Source organism: Mirounga leonina, unplaced genomic scaffold (genome assembly GCF_011800145.1).
Source record: "Mirounga leonina isolate KUSES-001 unplaced genomic scaffold, KU_Mleo_1.0 Mir_150, whole genome shotgun sequence".
Classification (NCBI taxonomy): Eukaryota; Metazoa; Chordata; class Mammalia; order Carnivora; family Phocidae; genus Mirounga; species Mirounga leonina.
The window spans coordinates 32631989-32655451 of record NW_023270374.1 but is presented as its reverse complement, the minus strand read 5'-3'; the positions used below and the strand labels follow the sequence as shown (position 1 = coordinate 32655451).

Genomic DNA, 23463 nt, shown 5'->3' with positions numbered 1-23463 from the left:
GGATGGATGGATGGATGGATGGATGGATGGATGGATGGATGGATGGATGGATAGGCGGGTGGATGACTGATAACCTACAAGTCAGAGAGCTGGATTTGAACCCCAGGGCTGCCTGACACTAAAACCTGAGCACCTTCCACTGCCCATTGCCTCACAGCACACCGTGTCCGCCTTCTGACAGGCCACCTCCGCCCTCGTTCTGGCCTTGGAGCGCGAGTGAGGCTCCTGCAACAGAAGCCCCTTCAGGAGGCTCTCTGCCTTGGGCCTGAGCCAACCCCTCCTCCAGCACTGTGGGCACAGGAACACAGATATCCCCAATGTCCCAGGAGGTGCTTCGGGCAGCAGAGCAGCAAATCTGCATCCAGAATCTTTCATTTCATATTCTAATAATGATTATTTGCTGAGCTCCACAACATAAATAATTTATGTGGATAATCCCCAGCCAAGTGACACTTTGCTAATGAAATGTCTTAGTTTAGAGGAGAATGAGTTCGTTATGAGAAGGCCCCCTCAGCCACTGGGGGCACCCACAGATGACAGAACAGGTAGGTGTCTTGTGCAATCTGTTCAGCAGGCTCGGGGGCCCCTGGCGGCCAGACAAGCCTCCTCCCCGTCAGAACATCACTGCTGGGTGTGTCCTTCACGAAGCCTGTGTCATTCCTTTGTCAGAGCCACAAGCAGCCTGCTGCCTTCGTGGTCACGCAGCATCCTCTACCCAACACCGTGGCGGACTTCTGGAGGCTGGTGTTCGACTACAACTGCTCCTCCGTGGTGATGCTGAATGAGATGGACACTGCCCAGGTAGGAGGGGCCCGGCCTCCACCCAGGTGCCCGGGTGCATTCGGGCGGCCATGCCCGAGAGTTGGAGGGGGAGCGTGAGGGTCAGCATAGTGCTTCCTCCACCTAACCGAGCTGCCTGCGCATGGGCACTGGCTGGCTGCCAGCAGAGGCTGGGGGGTCTCTTGCCAGACCCGCCACCCCCGACCCCGCACCCTCTCACTTCCAGCAATGACTCTCCCTGCTTGTGGGCTTTGCCCAGCCCTCCTCCCCAGTCTGGGGCCAGATTCTGTTGCTTCATCCGCCAGGCACTGATGAGGGTCTTGCTCCAAATCCCACTGAGCACACTGAGCCCAGGGGCTCAGAGAGCCTCCCCAGCTCTGAGCATCTCCAGCCCTGCAGAAGAGCCTGAGGCCTGGCCACACCCCCACCCAGCCTACCCCCTCGGAGATGCAGCCCGCACCAACAGAGCTGGAGCTTGAACCGTGGGCCCTTTGCCCACCAGCCACCCCGAGGATCCTGGCATCATCACAGATGACCCTTGTGTCCAGGCAGGCTTCATGCCTTAGCCCCCCAGGGTCTGACAGCTCCAAGCATCATGTGCCTGCAGCACATCCCAGTACTCAGGACACGTGTCATGGGAAAGCTGCTGGTGCCCGTGCCCCCCATGGCAGGACAGCCATTCCTGGGTGGAAAAGTGGGAATGTCCTTTCGAGTGTTTGAAAAGTGGTGTCTTGAAAGAAACTCAGGGTACCTCAGTGCACTCCTGTGTGTGTGCTGGCCTTGTGTGGGAATAAAATAAAATGGATCTGAGCTGTGGTCTCAGCCCTGCAGGAGCTCACAGTCCTGCTACAGAGACAGATGAGCAAATTGTCCCAACGTCGTGTGGCAATGCTGTGATAGAGGTCAGCCGCGAAGTGCTGTGCTGGCCGCGAACAGGGAGCAATTAATTCTGCCCAGAGGGTGAGGGAAGACTTCAAAAAGAAGGTGACTTTGGCCTTGAAGAAGGCAGCAGAGGTTTGGGGGTGTGGGGCTGAGGGAGCTGGGAAAAGGCCCTCTGAGCAGAGGGAACAGGAGGGCAAAGGCAAGGTGGTGTGAATGTGTGTGGCTTGTTTGCAGAAGAGCTGGGGTTGCGGTGGGGCCAGGGCTGGGGTCTCTCGGGAGCAGAGGAGGGGGTGAGGCTGGAAAATGCAGCCGAGTGCTGCTTGCACGGGGCTGCCCATGTGGGCTACAGAGTTTGGGCCTTGACCTGCAGCATGGTAGGTGTCAGATGCTTACTTTGTAAGCAGCAGAACCCTTTCTTCGAATAAAGCTCTCATGCAGGCGGCATATAGGGAACAGGTCTAATCAAGAGCTGCTCGGGGTGAAGCCACCTGGGGTGGGTGTTAAGCTCCCTCCAGACTGGTCTTCTGCCCCCACCCAATGCCTCTTGGAGAGTCAGGACTCTGGGTGGCTTTGTGAACCCCCAGGCTTCCTAGGAGCACTGTGAGACAGCACTTGCAGTCCAAAGAGGAGAGAGATGGTAGCGTGTAAGCCAAGGTGTGGCTGAGATCCCATTAGAAAGCCGCGTCTGGGGACCGGTGAGGAGAAGCTGCAGGGAAACCTGCCAGCCAGGAGACAGCGGAGGAGGATGTTGCAAATGCACAGAAAAGAGAGGTGGGGGTCTGAACTGAGGAGGTGGCTGGCAGGCTGGACGGTGGGGCTGGGATGTGGGAGCTGGGCTTCCAGATCCAAGTCCACGGTTTGGGGGAGCAGTTGGATGCAGGAGGTGAATGAGAAGGAAAAGTTGCGGATGGTGGCAGGGGCCCAGGTCTGGGCAGTCAGGCGTCTGGGAGGATGCGGGAGGAGGCGGGGGGGGGGCGGGGGGAGCTGGAGTGCCCAGTGGGACGCTCGAGGGAGAGATGTGCGGGAGAGATACACTTGTTCTTCAGCCGTATTTGTGGAGTATCTGTTACCTACCAGGAGCTATTCTAGGTGTTTGGAACGAGTTATGAATAAGAGCAAGCAAAACAGCAGACTCCCATCTCTGCTGCAACTTCTGTTTTAAAGTGGAGGAGACAGTGAATAACGAACACCCTATAATGTACTTAATTATATGTTAGAAGGTGATGAGTATATGGAAAAAAACTACAAGGGCAGGGTAAGGAAGATTGGAAGGCGGGTTTGGGGCCCGGAATACAATTGTGATAGAGGGATCAAGGTAGGTCCTATTGAGGAGGTCACGTAGAAGCGTATTTTTGAAGGAAGGGAGAGAACGAGCCGTGTGACCGTCTCCAGGAAGAGCATCACAGGGAGAAAGGACAAACCACACCAACACTTTATGGTGGGTTCATGCCTGGCACGTTTCAGGAACAGCACAGAGGCCACTGTGACAGGAACAGAGTGGAAGTGGGAACAACAGCAGCAGGTGACCCAGAGACATGGCAGGGCCAGGTCATGGAGGGTCTTGGGGGTCATAGGAAGAACTTGAGGTTTTACTCTGAGAGAAGGGAGCCACTGACAAGTTTTTGAGGAGAGGAGTGACATACTTTGACTTTTTTTTTTAAAAAAAAGCATCCCTCTGGCTACTGCGTTGAGAATAGACTGTTGGTGCAGGAAGGGGGAGAGGGTGTTTGCTAAGGGAGGGAGCAGAGAGGATGGAGAGGAGGAGGCTTCTGCAGTCATCCCAGGTGACAAGTGATGGCTGCTTGAACCTGGGGTTGGCAATGGAGTGGATTCCGCATATATCCCGACCAAAAACCTGACAGACTGAGTAGGGAGTGTGAGAGAAAAAAGGTGACTCCAAGATTTGGGGCTCAAATGGTAGATGACTGGAATCCGAGATAACCATGAAATTAAATGGATTCCCATAAAACAAAGACCCCTGTGGAGTTCCAGACTCAGAAGGCACAGCTGTCCTATTACTTTGCCTAAAAAAGTAAAACCGTGAACTCTGCTCCACGAGCCCCTGAGTGAAGTAGAGTCTGTGAAAGCCTGTTTGCCGTTCACCTCTTCCAGAATCCCTTTTTGCAAAACCAGAGCTCAGGCACGGAGGAGGAGTCTCCAAGAACCTCACTTTGGGACATGGAGATAAGCCAGGGTCAAGGTCCTTGGCTCTAGCTCCCCCTTCCAGGGTGGGTCTTGGATAAACAGAGATTTCTCAGCCCCAGATGTTGGTACAGCCTTTGAGAATTGATTTCCCCAGATGCAAAAACATCAGACTCAGAAGAGCTGTGGGGTTGGCTACCATATGCTGCTGGCAAGCGTCCCCTAAAATCGGCAGATGAATAGAGCACTTATTGATATAAATATCATCACCACAACAGCTGGGTGCCTTGTGAAAATAAACAGTGACACCGCGTGAGCGTCAGGAAAGCCGCCCTCAGCACCTGGAAGGGCGGTTCTTTGAAGCGGTATCAGCATTTGCCCGCCAGCGTGCCCATGCCAGCCAGGACAGCCTCGGGTCTGCACGGATGGGTCTGCCCTAGGGCCTGAGCATCAGCGGGGGACCACATCCTGTGGTCTGACTGGGGACCAAACCTATCCGGGCTCGGGTTGAGGGTTGTGGCAGGACTACCTGTAAGTTGCCGCAAAGTAAGGTGGCGGAGATATGGAGACCTCCCCGCATCTCTTATTTTCTTGCCTTATTTTGGCAAGTGCCTTATTTTCCTGCACTGCTCGGAATCCTATACTGCATCATTCAGTCGGCCATTCCCGGCCACAGATACTCTCCCACTCTCCACAGTGGCTTCTGTTCAAAGATAATTCCAAGCAGCGGGGGCTGAAGATGAAGACTCTGAAGGCCACTACAGGTATTCAACCTTAGAGATTTTTTTTTTTAGCTCTTTAGGACTCTAAGGCCTGTGATCAGATTAGTGGGGCAATATCCTAGAACCACAACATCCAGTAAATGGCACTGTGGTTTCCAGTGGGCACCTCAGAAAGAACCTTTCCAGTCACACCCAATAGCACCGACGCAAGATCCCTTCCATCCTCGGGGGCACTATGGATAGCCCAGAGTCCATGGGGAACGGACGTGGAAAAGGAGCCTTCTTCATGGTCATGCCACACCCACCATATTGTTTAGACACCTCAGGAGATCCTCTGTGCCAGCCTTGGGGTGGGGCTGTGCAGTAGGCAGAATCACGTCCCCTCCCTCCCAAAGATGTCCACATCCTTGTCTCTAAACCGGCGAATGTGTTGTCTTACAGAGTAGAAGGGACTTTGCAGATGTGGTAAATTTAAGGACGCTGAGATGTGTACATTGTCCTGGGTTATCCAGGTGGGCCCAATATTAGGGTCCTAGTAAGAGGGATGCAGAAAGACCAGAGTCAGTGGTGTTGGAAGCAGACCACGGGGTGATGGAAGCAGAAAGTGGAGAGATATGGCCACAGGCCAAGGAATGCTGGCCACCTCTCAAACTGGAGAAGATGAAGAATGGATTGTCCCCTGCAGACTCCAGAAAGGAACACAGACACCTTGGCTGACACTTTGATTTTAAGCCTTTAATACTCATTTCAGATTTCTGACCTCCAGATAATAAATTTGTGTTACATTAAGCCACCACATTTGTGGTGATTTGTTGCATCAGCCATAGGAAACTAATACAGGCAATAAAACTGAAAACAGGAATTCAGACCCAGAGGTACAGGGCATCAGTGTCAGTGCAAGGTGTGAGGCTGAAATCCTGGGAACATCCTGAGTCAGCAGTGTTGGACTAGAAAGTGGTTCAAGCTGGAGAAATCCATGTCTGAATCAGAGTCCTTCAGGAACCATGAGAGAGCAAGATGGGGAAAGCCAAGGAGAAGGCAGATGTCCACCTCACCAAACACAGGACTCTTGTGGACCCAGAAGGAGGTCTTTTAAAGTCAAGGTACCTGCTTTCTGGGTTGCATTCAATCCTTCAGTCATCAACGTGCATCAGTTGAGAACCTTCCATGCACAAGGCACAGACCAGACATAGCACAGGACAAAAGAGGCACAAAAAACCCACAGTCCCCAAGGTGCAGACATTGTAGTGAAGTCATATCTACCTGCCAGACTCCCTTTGGCATCAGTCAGGATGGAACCATCTCAACCAAGACCCCCAAGTGGCAGGAAGAAGCTCACCAGGAAGCAGAAGGGATGGAAGAGCCAGTGTCCAGGCAGCATGTCACATTGCTCCTGAGCTCTGTGGGCAGCTCTGGAAGAATCCAGCAGATGGCCACCACACATCACCCCACCAGCCTGGAATCAGGTTTGGGGTCAATGAGACCCAGTGTCACTTTGGCTGTCTCCACACAGTAAGTGCTAGGTCTTTAGGATTCCTTGAATATCCTACGCATTGATTACACTGGCTTTGCTTGCAGCATCCCTGAGTTTCTCAGTGTTTCACTTGTCACTCATTCTTGGGAGGACACATCATTTTGCTTATTATCTTAGAGATTTTATCATCTATATGTTCTCCAAGCACCTTTGATATTTCCTAGGTCCTTTCTCCATAGACCTATTTTAGAAGCTTTTATTTTCTGAACTGTATTTACTAATCAATCATTTGTTAGTTTTACTTGTATATTTTTCCACAAACATAACTACCCCAGTGAATTTCTGATTGGCAGACAGAGCTAACATGAGAAGGTCTAATTCCAGCCCAAAGCCAGAGATTCGGTGTCCTCCACTCCACGACAACAATGTGATTCCCTTAGGCTTTCAAAGATGTTGGCAGTATCTCATTGGCTTCTCCTGCCAACTTTATGGACCCCACTTTGGAAATCACTGATCTGCCTGGAGTCCATTTCCCCTCATTTTGCACATCAGGAAGCTGAGGTCCAGGCAGGAAAAAGGATTTATCCAAAGTCCCATAACCCATCACTGACTTGGGCCCAAGGCCCTCTGCTAGGGATTGTGAAGATTTTGGTCACCATTTAAACAATAGGATTTCCAGGGCCCTCATGCCTGATAGTCCCTGACTGGTACCTGGGTATATGGAGCAGGAAGGAATGTTCTTTGGTTTAAAGCAAACAAGCGCTCTATAAAAACTGAGTCACCCAGTTCTGAGGCTCCCACCGTGGAAAGTCTGAGCGTTCAGGTCATGCTAGGCCAGGTAGAAAGGTGAGGGAGGATGAGACCAAGAACAGTGCATTCCCATGGAACTTCTAGAAGTGAGAGAGGCAAGCAAGTCTGTCATCCTCCCAGGACAAAAGCAGGGGTGATGTTTCAGGGATGTCTTTTGTTGTCATTGTGCCTGCAAGAGAAATAGCAAGCATCGATATCCCCATTTTTATCTCGGCTTGTGAAAACAGCCTAACATGCTGGGAAAACCCACAGAACACCCAAGTCTATGTCTCTGAGAGCCTCAAGTCTGACTTTGCAAGGGGCTGTGTTTCTGTTCCAGTGGGAGTAACAGTAGAATCAGAAGTCTGGGCCTGTGAGACCTGACTTCAAGTTCTAGCCCTGCCACCTACTTGCTACCTTAAGCCAGTTTCATAACTTGTACCAAGTCTCAGTGTGATCATCTATTAAATTCATGAAACCCAGAGGTCAGCTAAGTTCACTCTGTCCTTGAAGATTTCATTGAGATGGGCTCTGTTTCCTCTTCCCCATCCTGTGGCCAAGTCCATTGTCTACCCCACAGATTTCTGGGAATTGCAAGGGAGTCCTGTTTGCATGTATACTTCCCAGTTCCTGCTTGGGCCTTACTGGAGGCAAGGTGGGATTGGAATGCCAGTAATGCCCATGACCAAAGGTTGAACATTGCATATCCTCATTCTTAACCCCCCCACCTTGCCTCCTCACCCTTGGCATGTGGCAGCACATCTCCCGCCTCCCCACTATGTTGCCCAAACCACTTCCTGCCTCTACCTCTCCTCCCATGCCTCTCCTAGTGATGCCACCTTCTACGCAAAAGTTGTGCCTTTCTTAAGCTGTACAGTTGCACTCTTTTTTAACATACAGTGTTACAAATAGTGAACATGCACTACTGTATTAGTTTGGTATTTATAATATAGCAGTTCAGCAAGGCCATAGGTTACTCGGTGCTCATCAAGTATGTGCACTCCCGATCCCCTTCACCTTTTTCACCCAACCCTCACCCACCTCCCCTCTGGTAACCATCACTTTGTTCTGTATAGTTAAGGGTCTGTTTTTTTGGTTTGTCTCTTTTTTACTCCACTGCTCCTTTGTTCTGTGCCTTAACTTCCACATATGAATGAAATCATATGATATTTGTCTTTCTCTGACTTACTTTGCTTAGCATTATACTCTCTAGATCCATCCATGTTGTTGCAAATGGAAGGATTTCATTCTTTTTATGTGTGAATAATATTCCATATATATACTACTACTTTATCCATGCATCTATGGATGGAGATGTAGGCAGCTTCCATAATCTGGCTATTATAATTAATGCTTAATAAACATCAGGTGCATGTATCCCTTTGAATTATTTTTTTTATTCTTTGGGTAAATACCCAATAGTGCAATTACTGAATCATAGGGTAGTTCTATTTTTAACATTTTGAGGAACCTCCATACTGTTCTCCAGAGTGGCTGCACCAGCTTGCATTCCCACCAACAGTGTAGGAGGGTTCCCCTTTCTCCGCATCCCGGCCAACATCTGTTATTTCTTATGTTTTTGGTTTTAGCCATTTTGACAGATGTGAGGTGATATCTCATTGTGCCTTTTATTTCATTTCCCTGATGATAAGTGATGTTGAGCATCTTTTTATGTGTCTGTTAGCCCTCTGAATGTCTTCTTTGGAGAAATGTCTGTTATGTCTTCTGCCCACTTTTAATTGGATTGTTTTTGGTGTTGAGTTGTATAAAGTCTTTATATATTTTGGATACCAACCTTTTATCAGATAGGTCATTTGCAACTATCTTCTCCCATTCAACAGATTGACTTTTGGTTTTGACTGTTGGTTGTTTCCCTTGCTGTGCAGAAGCTCTTTATTTTGATGTAGTCCCAATAGTTTATTTTTGCTTTTGTTTCCCTTACCTCAGGAGACATATCTAGAAAGATATTGTTATGGTTGATGTCAGAGAAATTACTTCTTGTGTTCTCTTCTAGGATTTTTATGGTTTCAGGTCTCACATTCGGGTCTTTGATCAAATTAGAAGTTAGTTTTTGTCTATGGTGTAAGAAAGTGGTCCAGTTCCGTTCTTTTGCATGTTGCTGTCGAGTTTTCCTGATAGCATTTCTGAAGAGACTGCCTTTTTGCCGTTGGATATTCTTCCCTTTGTTAAAGATTAAATGACCATATAATTGTGGGCTTACTTCTGGATTTTCTGTTCTGTTTCATTGATCTACATGTCTGTTTTTGTACCAGTACCATACTGTTTTGATTACTACAGTTGTTTAATGTAACCTGAAGTCTGGAGTTGTGATGCCTCCAGCTTTGCTCTGCTTTTTCAAGATTACTTTGGCTATTCAGGATCCTTTGTGGGTTCCATAAAATTTTAGGATTATTCTAGTTCTCTGAAAACTGCTATTGGTATTTTGATAGGGATTGCATTAAATGTGTTCATTGCTTTGGGTACTATAGACATTTTAACAATATTGGTTCTTCCAGTCCATGAGCACAGAATATCTTTCCATTTCTTTGTGTCATCTTCAATTTCTTTCATGAGTATTTTATAGTTTTCAGAGGACATGTCTTTCACCTCTTTGGTTAGGTTCATTCTTAGGTATCTTATTATTTTGGGTGCTATTGTAAATGGGATTGTTTTCTTAATTTGCTTTCTGCTGCTTCATTATTGGCGTATAGAAATGTAACAGATTTCTGTCATTGATTTTGTATCCTGTGACTTTACTGAATTCATTTATCAGTTCTAATAGTTTTTTTTTAATTCAATTAGCCAATGTATAGTAGTATATCATTAGTTCTAATAGTTTTTATGGTGAAGTCTTTTGGCTTTTCTTATATATAGTATCATGTCACCTGCAAATAATGAAATTTTTACTTCTGCCTTACCAATTTGGATAGCTTGCTGTAGCTAGGACTTCTAGTACACTGCTGAATAAAAGTAGTGAGAGTGGGAAAAAAAAAAAGTGGTCAGAGTAGACCTCCTTCTCGTGTTCCTGAACTTAGTGGAAAAGCTCTCAGGTTTTCCCCATTTAAAATGATGTTAGCTGTGAGTTTTTCATATAAGGCCTTTATTATGTTGAGATTTGTTCCCTCTAAATCTACTTTGTTGAGGATTTTTATCATGAATGGATATTGTACTTTATCAAATGTTTTTTTCTGCATCTATTTAAATAATCATATGGTTCTTATCCTTTCTCTTATTAATATGATGTATCACATTCATTGATTTGCAAATATTAAACCACCCTTGCATCCTGGGAATAAATCCCACCTGATTTTTGTGAATGATTTTTTTAGTGTATTGTTAAATTCAATTTGCTAGGATTTTGTTGAGGATTTTTGCATCTGTGTTAATCAGGGATATTGGCCTGTAGTTCTCTTTTTTTGTGGTGTCTTCATTTGCTTTTGGTATCAGGGTAATGCCGGCCTTATAGAATGAATTTGGAAGTTTTCCATCCTTTTCTACTTTTTGGAATAGTTTGAGAATAGGTCTTAACTCTTCTCGAAATGTTTGGTACAATTCACTGTGAGAGCATCTGGTCCTGGGCTTTTGTTTGTTGGGAGTTTTTTGATTACTGGTTCAATTTGCTGGCTGGTAATTGGTCTGTTCAAATTTTCTGTTTGTTCCTGTTTCAGTTTTGGTAGTTTACATGTTTCTAGGAATTTATCCATTTCTTCTACATTGTTCAATCTGTTGGCATATAATTTTTCATCATAGTCTCTTACAGTCCTTTGTATTTCTGTGGTGTTGTTATTTCTCCTCTTTTGCTTCTAATTTTGTTTGAGTCTTTTTTTTTTCTTTTGATGAGTCTGGCTAGATGTTTATCAATTTTGTTGATCTTTTCAAAGAACCGGCTTCTGGTTTCATTTTTTTAGTTTCTGTATCATGTATTTCCACTCCAATCCTTTTATGATTTCCTTCCTTCTGCTAGTTTGGGGTTTTATTTTTTCTTCTTTTTCTAGCTCCTTTAGGTTGTAAGGTTGGGTTATTTCTTTGAGATTTTTCTTGCTTCTTGAGGTAGGTATGTATTTTCATGAACTTCCCTCTTAGAATAGCTTTTGTGGCATCCCAAGGGTTTTGGGCTGTTATGTTTTCATTTTTGTTTCCGTGTACTTTTTTATTTGTTCTTTGATTTCTTGGTTAAACCATTGATTGTTTAGTAGCATGTTATGTAACTTCCATGTTTTTGTGGTCTTTCCAGATTTATGTTTTTGTGGTCTTTCCAGATTTTAACTTACGGTTGATTTCTAGTTTCATAGCATTGTGGTCAGAAAAGATGCATGGTATGACTTTGATCTTTTTAAATTTGTTGAGGCTTGTTTTGTGGGCTAATTTGTGATCTATTCTGGAGGATGTTCTGTGTGCACTTGAAAAGAATGTATATTCTGTTTTAGAATAAAATGTTCTGAATATATCTGTTAGATACATCTGGTCTAGTGTGTCATTCAAACCCCCTCTTTGCTTGTTCATTTTCTGTTTGGATGATCTGTCCATTGATACAAGTGGGGTGTTAAAGTCCCTAGTATTACTGTATTATTATCAATTAGTTCCTTTATGTTTGTTATTGTGTTATGTTATTTGGGTGGTCGCATGTTGGGTGCATATATATATCTTCTTGTTGGATTGTCCCCTTTATTATTATATAGTGCTCTTGTCTCTTTTTATTTGTTTTAAAGTCTATTTTGTCTGATATAAGGATGGCTACCCTGGCTTTCTTTTCACACCCATTTGCATGATAGATGTTTCTCCATCCCCTCACTTTCAATCTGTAGGTGTCTTGAGGACTAAAATGAGTCTCTTATAGGCAGCATACAGATGGGTCTTCTTTCTTTATCCATTCCACCACGCTTTGTCTTTTGATTGGAGCATTAATCCATGTATAGTCAGTGATTATTGATATATATGTATGTATTGCCATTTTGTATTTGTTTTCTGGTTGGTTTTATAGATTTTCTCTGTTTCTTTCTTCATGATATATTTGGATTCCCTTCTCTTTATTTTTTGCATATCTATTACTGCTTTTTGATTTTTGATTTGTGGTTATCATTAGGTTTATATATGACATCTTCTACATATAACAGTCTATATTAAGGTGATGGTTGTTTAAGTTTGAACACATTCTTTACCCCTCTCCTCCCCACATTGTAGGTTATGGTGTCATACTTTACATCCTTTCATTTTGTGAGTCATTTGACGGATTTTTACAGATATACTTATTTTTACTGCTTTTGTGCTTCCTAATTTTCTTACTCTTACTTATGGTCTCTCCTTTCCACTCAATGAGTCCCCTTTAACATTTCTTTAGGGCTGATTTAGTGGTCATGAACTCCTTTAGCTTTGGTTTGTCTGGGAAACTATTTCTCTTTCTGTCTGAATGATAGCCTTGCTGGATAGAGTATTCTGGGTGGCAGATTTTTCTATTCAGCACTTTGAATATATTATGCCACTCTCTTCTGGCATGCTAAGTTCTGTTGAAAAATCTTCTAGCTTTATGGGTCTTCCCTTGTAAGTTACTTCTTTTGTCTTGCTGCTTTATCATCACTACTTTTTGTTGTTTTAATTACTAGGTGTCTTGGTGTGGTCCTCCTTGGGTTGATTTTGTTGGGGGATCTCTGTGTCTCCTGGGTCTGGGTATCTGTCTCCTTCCCCAGATGAAGGAAGTTTTTAGCTAGTATTTCTTCCAATAAATTTTCTGCACCCTTTTCTCTCTTCTTCTGTTGTCCCTGTTATTAAGTTTGATGGAGTGGCTGAGTTCCCTATTTTTATTTTGTATAATTTTTTCTCCCACCTGCTCAGCTTGATTACTTTCCATGACTGTCTTCCAGGTCACTAATTCATTCTTCTGGTTCCTCTAGCCTGTATTTATTCCATCTAGTATATTTTTAGTTTCATTTATTGTGTTCTTCACCTCTGATTTGTTCTTTTTTTATCTCATTGTTAAGGGCCTCACGGATGTCCTCCACTTTTTTCTCAAGTCCAGTGAGTATCTTTATGACCATTACTTCAAATTCTCTATCAGGCATACTACCTATCTCTGTTTCACTTAGGTCTCTTCCTGTGGTTTTGTCCTGCTTTTTCATTTGGGACATACTCCTCTGTTTCCTAATTTTGTCTGCCTCTTTATGTCTGTTTCTCTGTGTTATGAAAGTCAGCTACATCTCTTATTCTTGAAAGTAGTGGGCAGGGCGAGCACTTTTTTAACAAGGTGGCACTGGTCCTTTGCCAGAGGGAATGTGTCTCCACTGCTGAGACTGGGGCCAATCCACAAAGCACGCACAGGCAGGGCACACAGTACCCACAAGTTGTGGGCACTGGTTCTTTTCCACAGGGGATGAGCCACTGCTGCTGAGACCAGGGTGGCTGGGGCTGTTGCACAAAGTGTGCCTGGGTGGGGCATACAGTTTTAACAAGGTGCATGTGTCCTCTGCAGGAGGTGACCAGCTTCCACCATTGCTGCCAAGACTGAGGCCTTGCAAAGCACACAGTCAGTCAGAAGACATGGTGTTGGCAAGATTTGCAGGGTCTTCTCACTCTGGAAAGGCCAGATCTGCCAAAGCACAGGGGAGCAGGGCTTGGTGTAAGCAAGTTAGGTAGTTAATGTGGGTGCTGTGCTGGTTCCCACAGGTGGCCATGTGTTTATGCTGGGGGGAGGGGTGGAGGAGGGAAATGACACCTGCCAGCTCCTTTGTACCCAGAGGGGTCTCCCTGTGAAGCCCACTCCTCTGGGACATGCTCTGAGATGAGTAAATAACACTCCAACCCATAGGCCCCTGGCATTTTCAAACTGCTGCTTCTAGGCTGGATCTCTGTGGGCTATCTCTTTAAGCCTGGGGACTCAGCTTCCTAACATCCTCTGGGCTTTCCCAGAGCCAAGCCTGCTGGTTTTTAAAATTCCAGGCTTTAAGTCACCCTAGTTGTAAGAACTCAGAAAATTCAGTTTGGTTTCCCGGCCAGATGCTATGAGGATTCACCTTCCCCATGCCGGCTCCCTGCTGGGATAGTTTGTTTCTCTCCCCTCTCCTCACCCATAGCTTCCTCCCAAGGTTGGCCTGTGAATCAGTTTAGCTCCTACCACATCTCCACCCTTCCTACCCTCTTCAGTGTGGCCTCTTCTCTACATTTAGTTGTGGAGTTTGTTCTACCAGTCTTCGGGTTATTTTCTGCATTATTTGCACTGATATGAGTGTTATCTAGTGGTATCCATGGGATGAGGTGAGCTTAGCGTCCTCCTATTACACCATCTTCCCTAGAAGTCCTTCCTGATCTCTCTCTTTCTCATGCCGGCCCTGAGACTTTGCCATCCACCCATTCTACTGTCCTTTGTAGATAGTCTAAACTCCTACCCTTCCTCCCTGGAAATAGACTCCGATGCAACTGTCATAAGTTCCCCCAATACATAGAGAGCGTATTATTCACCCATTGAGAAAGATGTGCTTTGATCACCAGCCATGTGCCTTTCGCTCTCTGCCCCTTGCTTTGTACGTGCCACCTCGCCCTCAATCTGTCTTCCTTAGCTGGCCAATTATACGTTTTAATTCTTTATAGACTTTAAAGGAATTTTATATCAGGGCACCTGGGTGGCTCAGTCAGTTAAGCATCTTCCTTCAGGTCAGGTCATGATCCCAGGTTCCTGGCATTCGGCCCCACATTGGGCTTTCTGCTCAGCGGGGAGCCTTCTTCCTCTCCCTCTGCCTGCTGCTCCTCCTGCTTGTGCGTACTCTTTCTGTGTCAAATAAGTTAATTTAAAAAATAAGGGAATTTTATAATCACTGATCTAAATTTTGAAACCAATTCAGGTGACTTTCATATTTTTCTCTTAGAAATACTAATTCAACTTCACCTTTAAGTGGCCCAGGACTGATTTCCCCTACTACGAACCTTGATAAGTCTTTCATTTCTAAAGCTGTGTTATTACTTGGCCTTTCCATTTTATCAAAGTATTGTTTAATTAACAAAAGGCATAACTAAGGTACACTGAAATGTGCTTTTAAATTGTTTATTCCAAAAATAGGCCCATATCCTAGTTTTCATTCAACTCATCAGAGCATGTTTATTTCAGTGACTAACAAGCTTTCTGATTCCATCAGCAAGATAATGATGTTCAGCAGTGAGGCTACATTTGTTATATTTCACGTGTGAATTTGCACTCCCAAAGGACATGTTTTCATGGCCCAAACAGCTATGGAGATCACTAGGTGGAATAATGTATGTCATCTGTTCCAGGGCTGTCCACCCACGCTTGGTTTAACTTGTTCTGACAATAAATAGCAAAAGCCCCTCTGCTTTTCTGGAAGAAGCATGGGCATTTCTAAGTCATATACAGCAAATGGACTGGCTTCTCCTCCCAGGTGTGATCAGCAACATTGGCTGTATCTGCAGTGGTGAAGGCTTCCCTTTGAGAAGGCAATATCATCCCTCCCCAGACTACTGGGTAAGAAATGGGAGTGGGTGCCAGGACATGAAGTGGGAAAGGGCCATTGATCCAGACTCTAGGTTAGAGGATTGGAACCTATTCTTGGAGAAAGCCACTTCAAAAGATTTTCAACTAAATTAAAAAAAAAAAAATGCCAAAGTTGCATTGAGTGTGCATGCAGCCCCAGGTCAGCTGGGTTCTCATGGTCTTAGAGGCAAGTGGGCCTCCTTGAACCCTGGCCATTTTCCAGGGCCTTAAGAAACCCCAGGTCTCCTAGGAGCTTGGGAAGATGGCAGAGTAGGAGGACCCTGTCCCACATTTTCAACTAGGTATCCTCCACATCCCAAGTCAACAAATCAGAGAGTGATCCAAAGACTGGCAGAACAAACTTCACACCTAAATATAGACAAGAAGCTGCATCTGAAAGGTTAGGAAGTGATGTCAGAAAGGCAAAGGAAGATGGCCCTCAGGACAGAGGGAGCTGTATGTGCAGAGAGCAAAGAAATGAGCCCTGGCACTAGGGAACTCACCAAGGGAAGACTAAGCTCCATAACATTTGGCTTTAAAAACCAGAGGGGCTGGGGCGCCTGGGTGGTTCCATCAGTTAAGCATCTGACTCTTGATTTCAGCTCAGGTCATGATCTCAGGGTCCTGAGATCAAGCCCTGAGTCAGGCTCCACACGTGGAGCCTGCTTAAGATTCTCTCCCTCTTCCCCTCCCCACCCCTGCTTGTGCTCTCACTCTAAAATACATTTGTGTGTGTGTGTGTGTATATAAAATAAAAACCAGAGGGGCTGAATTCTGTGAGCTTTAAAAGTCAGCTGACTCAGCACTGGGTGAGCCAGGAGGATGAGTGAAAGCTGGGTCACCACCCTTAAAGAGACAGCAGCCTGCACTGAAAGGCAAATTAAAGTGGCAGTTTATAGAACACCGGGGCAAATGGGAAACAGATCTGTTCATACTAATTTTGGAGCATATTGTGGGACTTCTCTGAAACTGCGGGACCTGGCAGGCACCGTGTGCCTCCCCTGCCCCCCAGCATAAACACAGAGCCACCCGTGAGAGGCAGGGCTGGAGAGACCCTTGTGCCTGACATGGTGGCCGGGCACCACACCCCTGAGTTCTCCTGAGGACTCACCCACTCCAGGCCCGCTGGCCTCCACCCTAGACTCAGGGCAAACTTCATTAAAGCTGCACATGTGCCCCGACCAGCCAGTAGGTGCACAGCAGCCTCAGTGTACCAGGCACATCGCCGTGCCCCCAGCTGCCACTCTGTGCCATAGCCAGCCACTGTCACATGCCCTGCCCTGCTGCACACCCACAGCCACCATCACACACCAGGCCCAGCTGCAGCCAGCCACTTTCATGCACCACTCCCAGCCTGACACCCCTGGCAGCCCTGGCCTGTGGTCCGCTCTGGCATGCAGCCCCAAGCTCCCACAGCATTTTAGGAGATCCAGCATAGGACTAGTGGCCCAGCAAAAATTTTGCTAACACCACTGGCCCACTCCCAAGTTCCCCGGCAGCACCCCCCCCCTGGAGCCACCACCAGAGAGCAAGCACAGACCACAACAGGCAGAGAGTCAGTGCAGACAACTGCACTGAAAGGAAAAGTGACCCAGACACAACAGCACAGCATAAGCAACAAATATAGGAAACTCTCCTTAAGTGCCAGGTTCTGGTGCACAGGGGATGCCACACTACAGGTCACTCCAGACCTCTTCATATCATCATTACTTCGAAAAACGAGACACAGCTGACTTCCTTAACAGAGAAACAGACACAAAGAGGCAGACAAAATGAGGAGACACAGAAATTTATCCCAAATGAAAGAAGAGGGCAAGGTCACAGGCAGAGATCTAAGCAAAACAGATATAAGTAACATACCTGATAGAAAATTTAAAGCAATGATCATAAGAATACTCACTGGACTTGAGAAAACAGTAGAGGACATCAGTGAAATATTTAACACAAAGGTAAGGAATAACATAGAGATAAAGGGCTAAATAAATGAAATGAGAAGCATGCTTGATGGAATAAATATAAGGATGGAAGAAGCAGAGAAATGAATTACTGACTTAGAAGGCAGATTACTAGAAAATAATCAAACTTAACAAAAGAGAAAAAAAGTTATGCAAAACAAGAAAACTTAGAGAACTGACTCCATCAAACGTAATAACATTCATATTATGGGGGTCCCAGAAGAAGAGAGAAGGGGGAGCAGAAAATTTATTTGAAGTCATAGCTGGAAATCTGGGGAAGGAAACAGATATCCAGATCCTGGAGGTACAGAGAACTCCCATCAAAATCAACAAAAGCAGATCCACACCAAGACATACTGTAATTAAAATGGCAAAATATGGTGATGAAGGAAAAACATTAAAAACAACAAAGGAAAAGAAGACAGTTACATACAAAGGAAATCCCAAAAGGCTAGCAGCAGCTTTTTCAGCAAAAACTTTGCAAGCAAGAAAGGAGTGGCATGATATATTCAAAGTGCTGAATGGGAAGAGCCCACAGCCAAGAATATTCTATCCAGCAAGGCTATCATTCAGAATAGAAGGAACAGCAAAATGGATCAAAATACATTTAAACTAAAGCACACAATTATGAAATTTCAGACATTTGAGAGAAAATATAAAAGCCCACAAGCCCCTGAAGAGAAAAACATATTTCATATAAAAGATCAAGGAGCACAAAGGCACTGAACTTAAGTAATAATGATATGGGGAGCCAGGAGCCAAAGGGGATTTGTCTTAGAATTCCCAGAGAATAAGATTTCCAATTTAAAAATCTAAACTCGGCTCTCTATTACAACTAAGGGTATCTAACAATATTTTTTCAAGTGTGCAGTGTCTCAAAATATCATCTTCCATTTAGCAGAATAAAGGAATAAATCAAAAAAGAATAAGACATATGAGCCAGAAAGCTAGAGATTGGTTAAGAGAGGCAAAGGGAGACTCCAGGATGACACCTGTCTTAGAGGACAGTCCATTAAAAAAAAAAAAAGCAACCTTCACTGCAGACAACGTATTTAAACAGACTGAGAGAAGATTAACACTTCTACAAGCAAGTTTGCATGTGAATTAAAAATGATTGTTCACATAGCTTACGTAGGAATGGCAGTTGCATAGCTAGAGAAATATAACCCCGAATATTGAACTATATTGGAAAGTATGAGAGAGCGAACATGGGTGAGGAGGGACAGAGATTGGTAAATAAACTAAATTCTCATCTTCCAAAATGGGAAGTCAATAGATAAGTCCTACAACCAAAGTATTAAGAACTGAAACTACTCGTGTTATTTAGAAGTAGAAAGTACACCCCTGTAGAAACATGTAAGAGTAGATCCATGTTATGTAAATTAATAAATCCTTTTTTTCTTGCTTCAAAAAAAAAAAAGAATAGAAGGAGAGATAGAGAGTTGCCAAGACAAACAAAAACTAAAGGAGATCTTGACCACTAAAGAAGCTCTGCAAGAAATGTTAAAAGGGATTCTTTGAGTGGAAACGAGAGAACAAAAGTGACAGTATAAAGGTAGGAAACACAAACGCAGTGAAAAATATTTCTGTCAAAAACCAGTCAAGGGACTCACAAAATAAAAGGATGTAAAATATGATATACCTAAAATGTGGGGAGGAGTAAAGAATGGGTTCAAACTTAAACGACCATCAATTTAATATAGACTGCTATATGCAGAAGAGGTTGTATACAAGCCTAATAGTAACCAAAAATCAAAAATCAATAACAAATATGCAAAAAATAGAGAAAGGAATCCAAGTATATCACTAAAGAAAATCACACCAGATCAGAGAAATCTTCAGAAACAACTGCAAAACAAGTAATAAAATGACAATAAATACATAGATCAGTATTTACTTTGGATATGAATGTACTAAATGCTCTGATCAACAGACACAAGGTGATAAAGGGATAAAAAAAAGAAGACCCATCTATTTGCCGCTTACAAGAGATTCCTTTTAGTCCTAAAGACACCTGCAGATTGAAAGTGAGGGGATGGAGAAATATCTATCACGCAAAATGGATGTCAAAAGAAAGCCAGGCTAGCAATACTTATTTTGGACAATATAGACATGAAAACAAAGACTATAACAAAGAGACAAAGACACTATGTAATAATAATGGGAACAATCCAACAAGAAGAGATGAGAATTAGCATGGAGGACATTAGGAGAAGGAAGGGAAAAATGGGGGGAGGGGCGGGGAATTGGAGGGAGAGATGAACCATGAGAGACTATGGACTCTGAGAAACAAACAGGGTTTTAGAGGTGAGGGGGGATTGGTTAGCCCAGTGATTGGTATTAAGGAGGGCACGTACTGCATGGAGCACTGGGTGTTATACGAAAACAACGGATCGTGGATCACCACATCAAAAACCAATGATGTATTGTATGGTGACTAACATAACATAATAAAATTAAAAAAAAAAAAAGAGATAAAAATTGTAAACATACATGCAGCCAACATGAGACCAGCCAAATACATAAAACAATAACAAAGAGGAACAAATTGATAACATTACAATAATAGTGGGGGACTTTAATACCCCACTTACATCAATGGACAGATCATCCAAACAGAAAATGAACAAGGAAACAGTGGATTTGAATAACACACTAGACCAGATGTATCTATCAGATATATTCAGGACATTGCAGTCTAAAACAGAAGAATATACATTCTTTTCAAGTGCACATGGAACATTCTCCAGAATAGATCACATATTAGCCCACAAAACAAGCCTCAACAAATCAAGCATCTTTTCTGACCACAATGCTATGAAACTACAAATCAACCATAGGTAAAAATCTAGAAAGACCACAAATACATGGAGGTTAAATAACACACTACTAAACAATGAATGGATCAGCCAAGAAATCAAAAAGTACATGGAAACAAAAATGAAAACATAATGGTCCAAAACTTCTGGAATGCAGCAAACAGTGTTCTAAGAGGGAAGTTATAGCAATACAGGCCGATCTCAAGAAGCAAGAAAAATCTCAAATAAACAACCTAGCCTCATCCCTAAAGGAGCTAGAAAAAGAACAACAAAACCTAAGAACCAGCAGCAGGATGGAAATAATAAAGATTAGAGCAGAAATAAATGTTACAGAAACTAAAAAAAAATATTTGAACAGGTCAATGAATCCAGGAGCTGATTCTTTAAAAAAATCAATAAAATTGATAAAATCACTAATGAGAGGAGAAATAACCAACACCACAGAAATACAATCATAAGATAATATGATAAAAAAAAAAACTATATGCCAACAAATTGGGCAACCTAAAATAAATGGATAAATTCCTAGGAACATGTAAACTACCAAAACTGAAGCAGGAAAAATAAAAAAACTTAAGACAATAACCAGCAGAGAAATTGAATCAGAATCAAAACACTCCCAACAAACAAAAGCCCAGGATCTTCACAGGAGAATTCTACCAAACATTTAAAGAATTAATACCTATTCTTTTTAAACTATTATCAAAAATGGAAAAGGAAGGAAAACTTCCAAATTCACTCTATGAGGCAGCATTACCCTGATACCAAAACCAGACAGAGACACCACAAAAAAGAGAACTACAGACCATTATCTCTGATGAACATAGAAGCAAAAATCCTCAACAAAATACTAGCAAACTGAATCCAACAATACATTAAAAAAATCATTCACCCTAATCAAGTGGGACTTATTCCTGGATTGCAAGGGTAGTTCAATATTCACAAATCAATTGATGTGACATATCAATAAGGGAAAGAATGAGGACCATACAGTCATTTCAATAGACAAAGAAAAAGCATTTGACAAAGTACCATTCATGATAATAACCTCAGCAAAGTAGACTAAGAGGGAACATATCTCAACATAGTAAAGGCCTTACATGAAAAACCCACAGCTGACATCATACTTAATGGAAAAAACCTGAGAGCTTTTCCCCTAAGGTCAAGAACAAAACAAGAATGTCCACTCTCACCACTTTTATTCAACACAGTACTGGAAGTCCTAGCCACAGCAATCACACAACAAAAGGAGTAAAAGTCATCCAGATCAGTAAGGAAGAAGTAAATCTTTCGCTATTTGCAGGTGACATGATACTATACAGAGAAAACCCAGAAGACTCCACCAAAAACCTGCTAGAACAAATTCATCAATGTCGCACGATATGAAATCAATGGACAGAAATCTGTTACATTTCTATACACCAATAATGAAGCAGCAGAAAGACAAATTAAGAAAACAATCCCATTTACAATTACACCCAAAATAACAAAATACCTAGGAATGAACCTAACCAAAGAGGGTGAAAGACCTGTCATCTGGCAACCATAAAACACTCATGAAAGAAATTGAAGATGACACAAAGAAATGGAAAGATATTCTGTGCTCATGGATTGGAAGAACAAATATTGTTAAAATGTCTATAGTACCCAAAGCAATGTACACATCTAATGCAACCCCTATCAAAATACCAACAGCAGTTTTCACAGAACTAAAACAAACAATCCTAAAATTTGTATGGAACCACAAAAGACCCCACCCCAATAGTCAAAGCAATCTTGTAAAAGCAGAGCAAAGCTGGAGGCATCACAACTCCAGACTTCATGTTATATTACTAAGCTGTAATAATCAAAACAGATGGTACTGGTACAAAAATAGATCAATGGAACAGAATAAAAAAAATTGAGAAATAAGCCCACAATTATATGGTCAATTAATCTTCAACAAAGCAGGAAAGAATATCCAGTGGTGAAAAGGACAGTCTCTTCAACAAATGGTGTTGGGAAAACTGGACAACAACATGCAAAAGAATGAAACTGGACCACTTTATTACACCACAGGCAAAATTAACTTCAAGTTTGATTAAAGACCTAAATTTGAGACAAGAAATCATAAATATCCTAGAGGAGAACACAGGCAGTAACTTCTTTGACATCAGCCATAGCAACTTCTTTCTAGATAGGTTTCCCAAGGCAAGGGAAACAAAAGCAAAAAGAAGCTACTGGGACTTTATCAAAATAAAAAGCTTCTGCACAGCAAAGGAAACAGTCAACAAAACTGAAAGACAATCTATGGAATGGGAGAAGATATTTGCAAATGACTCATCCGATAAAGGTTTAGTATCCAGAATATATAAAGAACTTATAAAACTCAACTCCCCCAAAATAATCCAATTAAAAATGGAAAGAAGACATGAATAGATATTTCTCCAAAGACATACAGATGACCAACAGACACATGAAAAGATGCTCATCATCACTCATCATCCAGGAGATATCACCTCACACCTGTCAGAATGGCTAAAATCAACAACACAAGATACAACAGGTATTGACAAGGATGTGAAGAAAGGGGAACCCTCTTGCATCATTGGAGGGAATGCAAACTGCTGCAGCCACTGTGGAAAACATATGGAAGTTCCTCAAAAAGTTAAAAATAGAACAACCCTAAAATCCAGCAATCACACTACTGGGTATTTACCCAAAGAATAGAGAAACACTAATTCCAAAGGATACATGCACCCGTATGTTTATAGCAGCATTATCTACAATAGTCAAGATAATGGAAGCAGCCCAAGTGTCCATCGAATGATGAATGAATAAAGATGTGGTGTAGATAAACAATGGAATATTATTCTGCCATAAAAAAGAATGAAATCTTGCCATTTGCAATGACATGGTTGGAGCTAGAGAGTATTATGCTAAGCAGAATAAGCCAGTCAGAGAAAGACAAATACCATATGATTTTACTCATACGTGGAATTTAAGGGGAAAAAAACAAGCAAAGGGAAAAAATAAGAGAGACAAATCAAGAAACAGACTCTTAACTACAGAGAACTGATGGTTACCAGAGGGAAGTGGGGGGGGGGGGCAGAGGGATGGGTGAAATGGGGGATGGGGATTAAGGAGGCCACGTGTGATGAGCACCGGGTGATGTGTGGAAGTGCTGAATCATTATATTGTATACCTGAAACTAATATAACACTGTGTGTTAACTGGAATTAAAAAAAAAAAAAAAAAAACTTCAAAAAAATACTACTAATTGACAGCTTTAAAAAAAAAAAAGAAAGAAACCATAATCCTCCCTCCCCACGAATTCTGTCAATCACTGGTACTTATGTGCTCACAGTCAGGCTCCTCGGTTCACACATGTAACGTCTGCCCCCTTTCTGTGTCACCTAGGTAACAAAGCTCAATTCCACACTGGTTT

General features: G+C 43.2%; 1 protein-coding gene across 1 annotated transcript in view; it reads left to right on the top strand.

Moving 5' to 3' along the window:
* PTPRT (protein tyrosine phosphatase receptor type T) overlaps positions 1–23463 on the top strand; it is a 753869-nt gene that overhangs the window by 721175 nt on the left and 9231 nt on the right. Inside the window, exon 24 of the mRNA XM_035006339.1 lies at positions 670–801. Coding sequence (XP_034862230.1) covers positions 670–801 — 132 coding nt within the window. The remainder of the gene's footprint in view (positions 1–669; positions 802–23463) is intronic.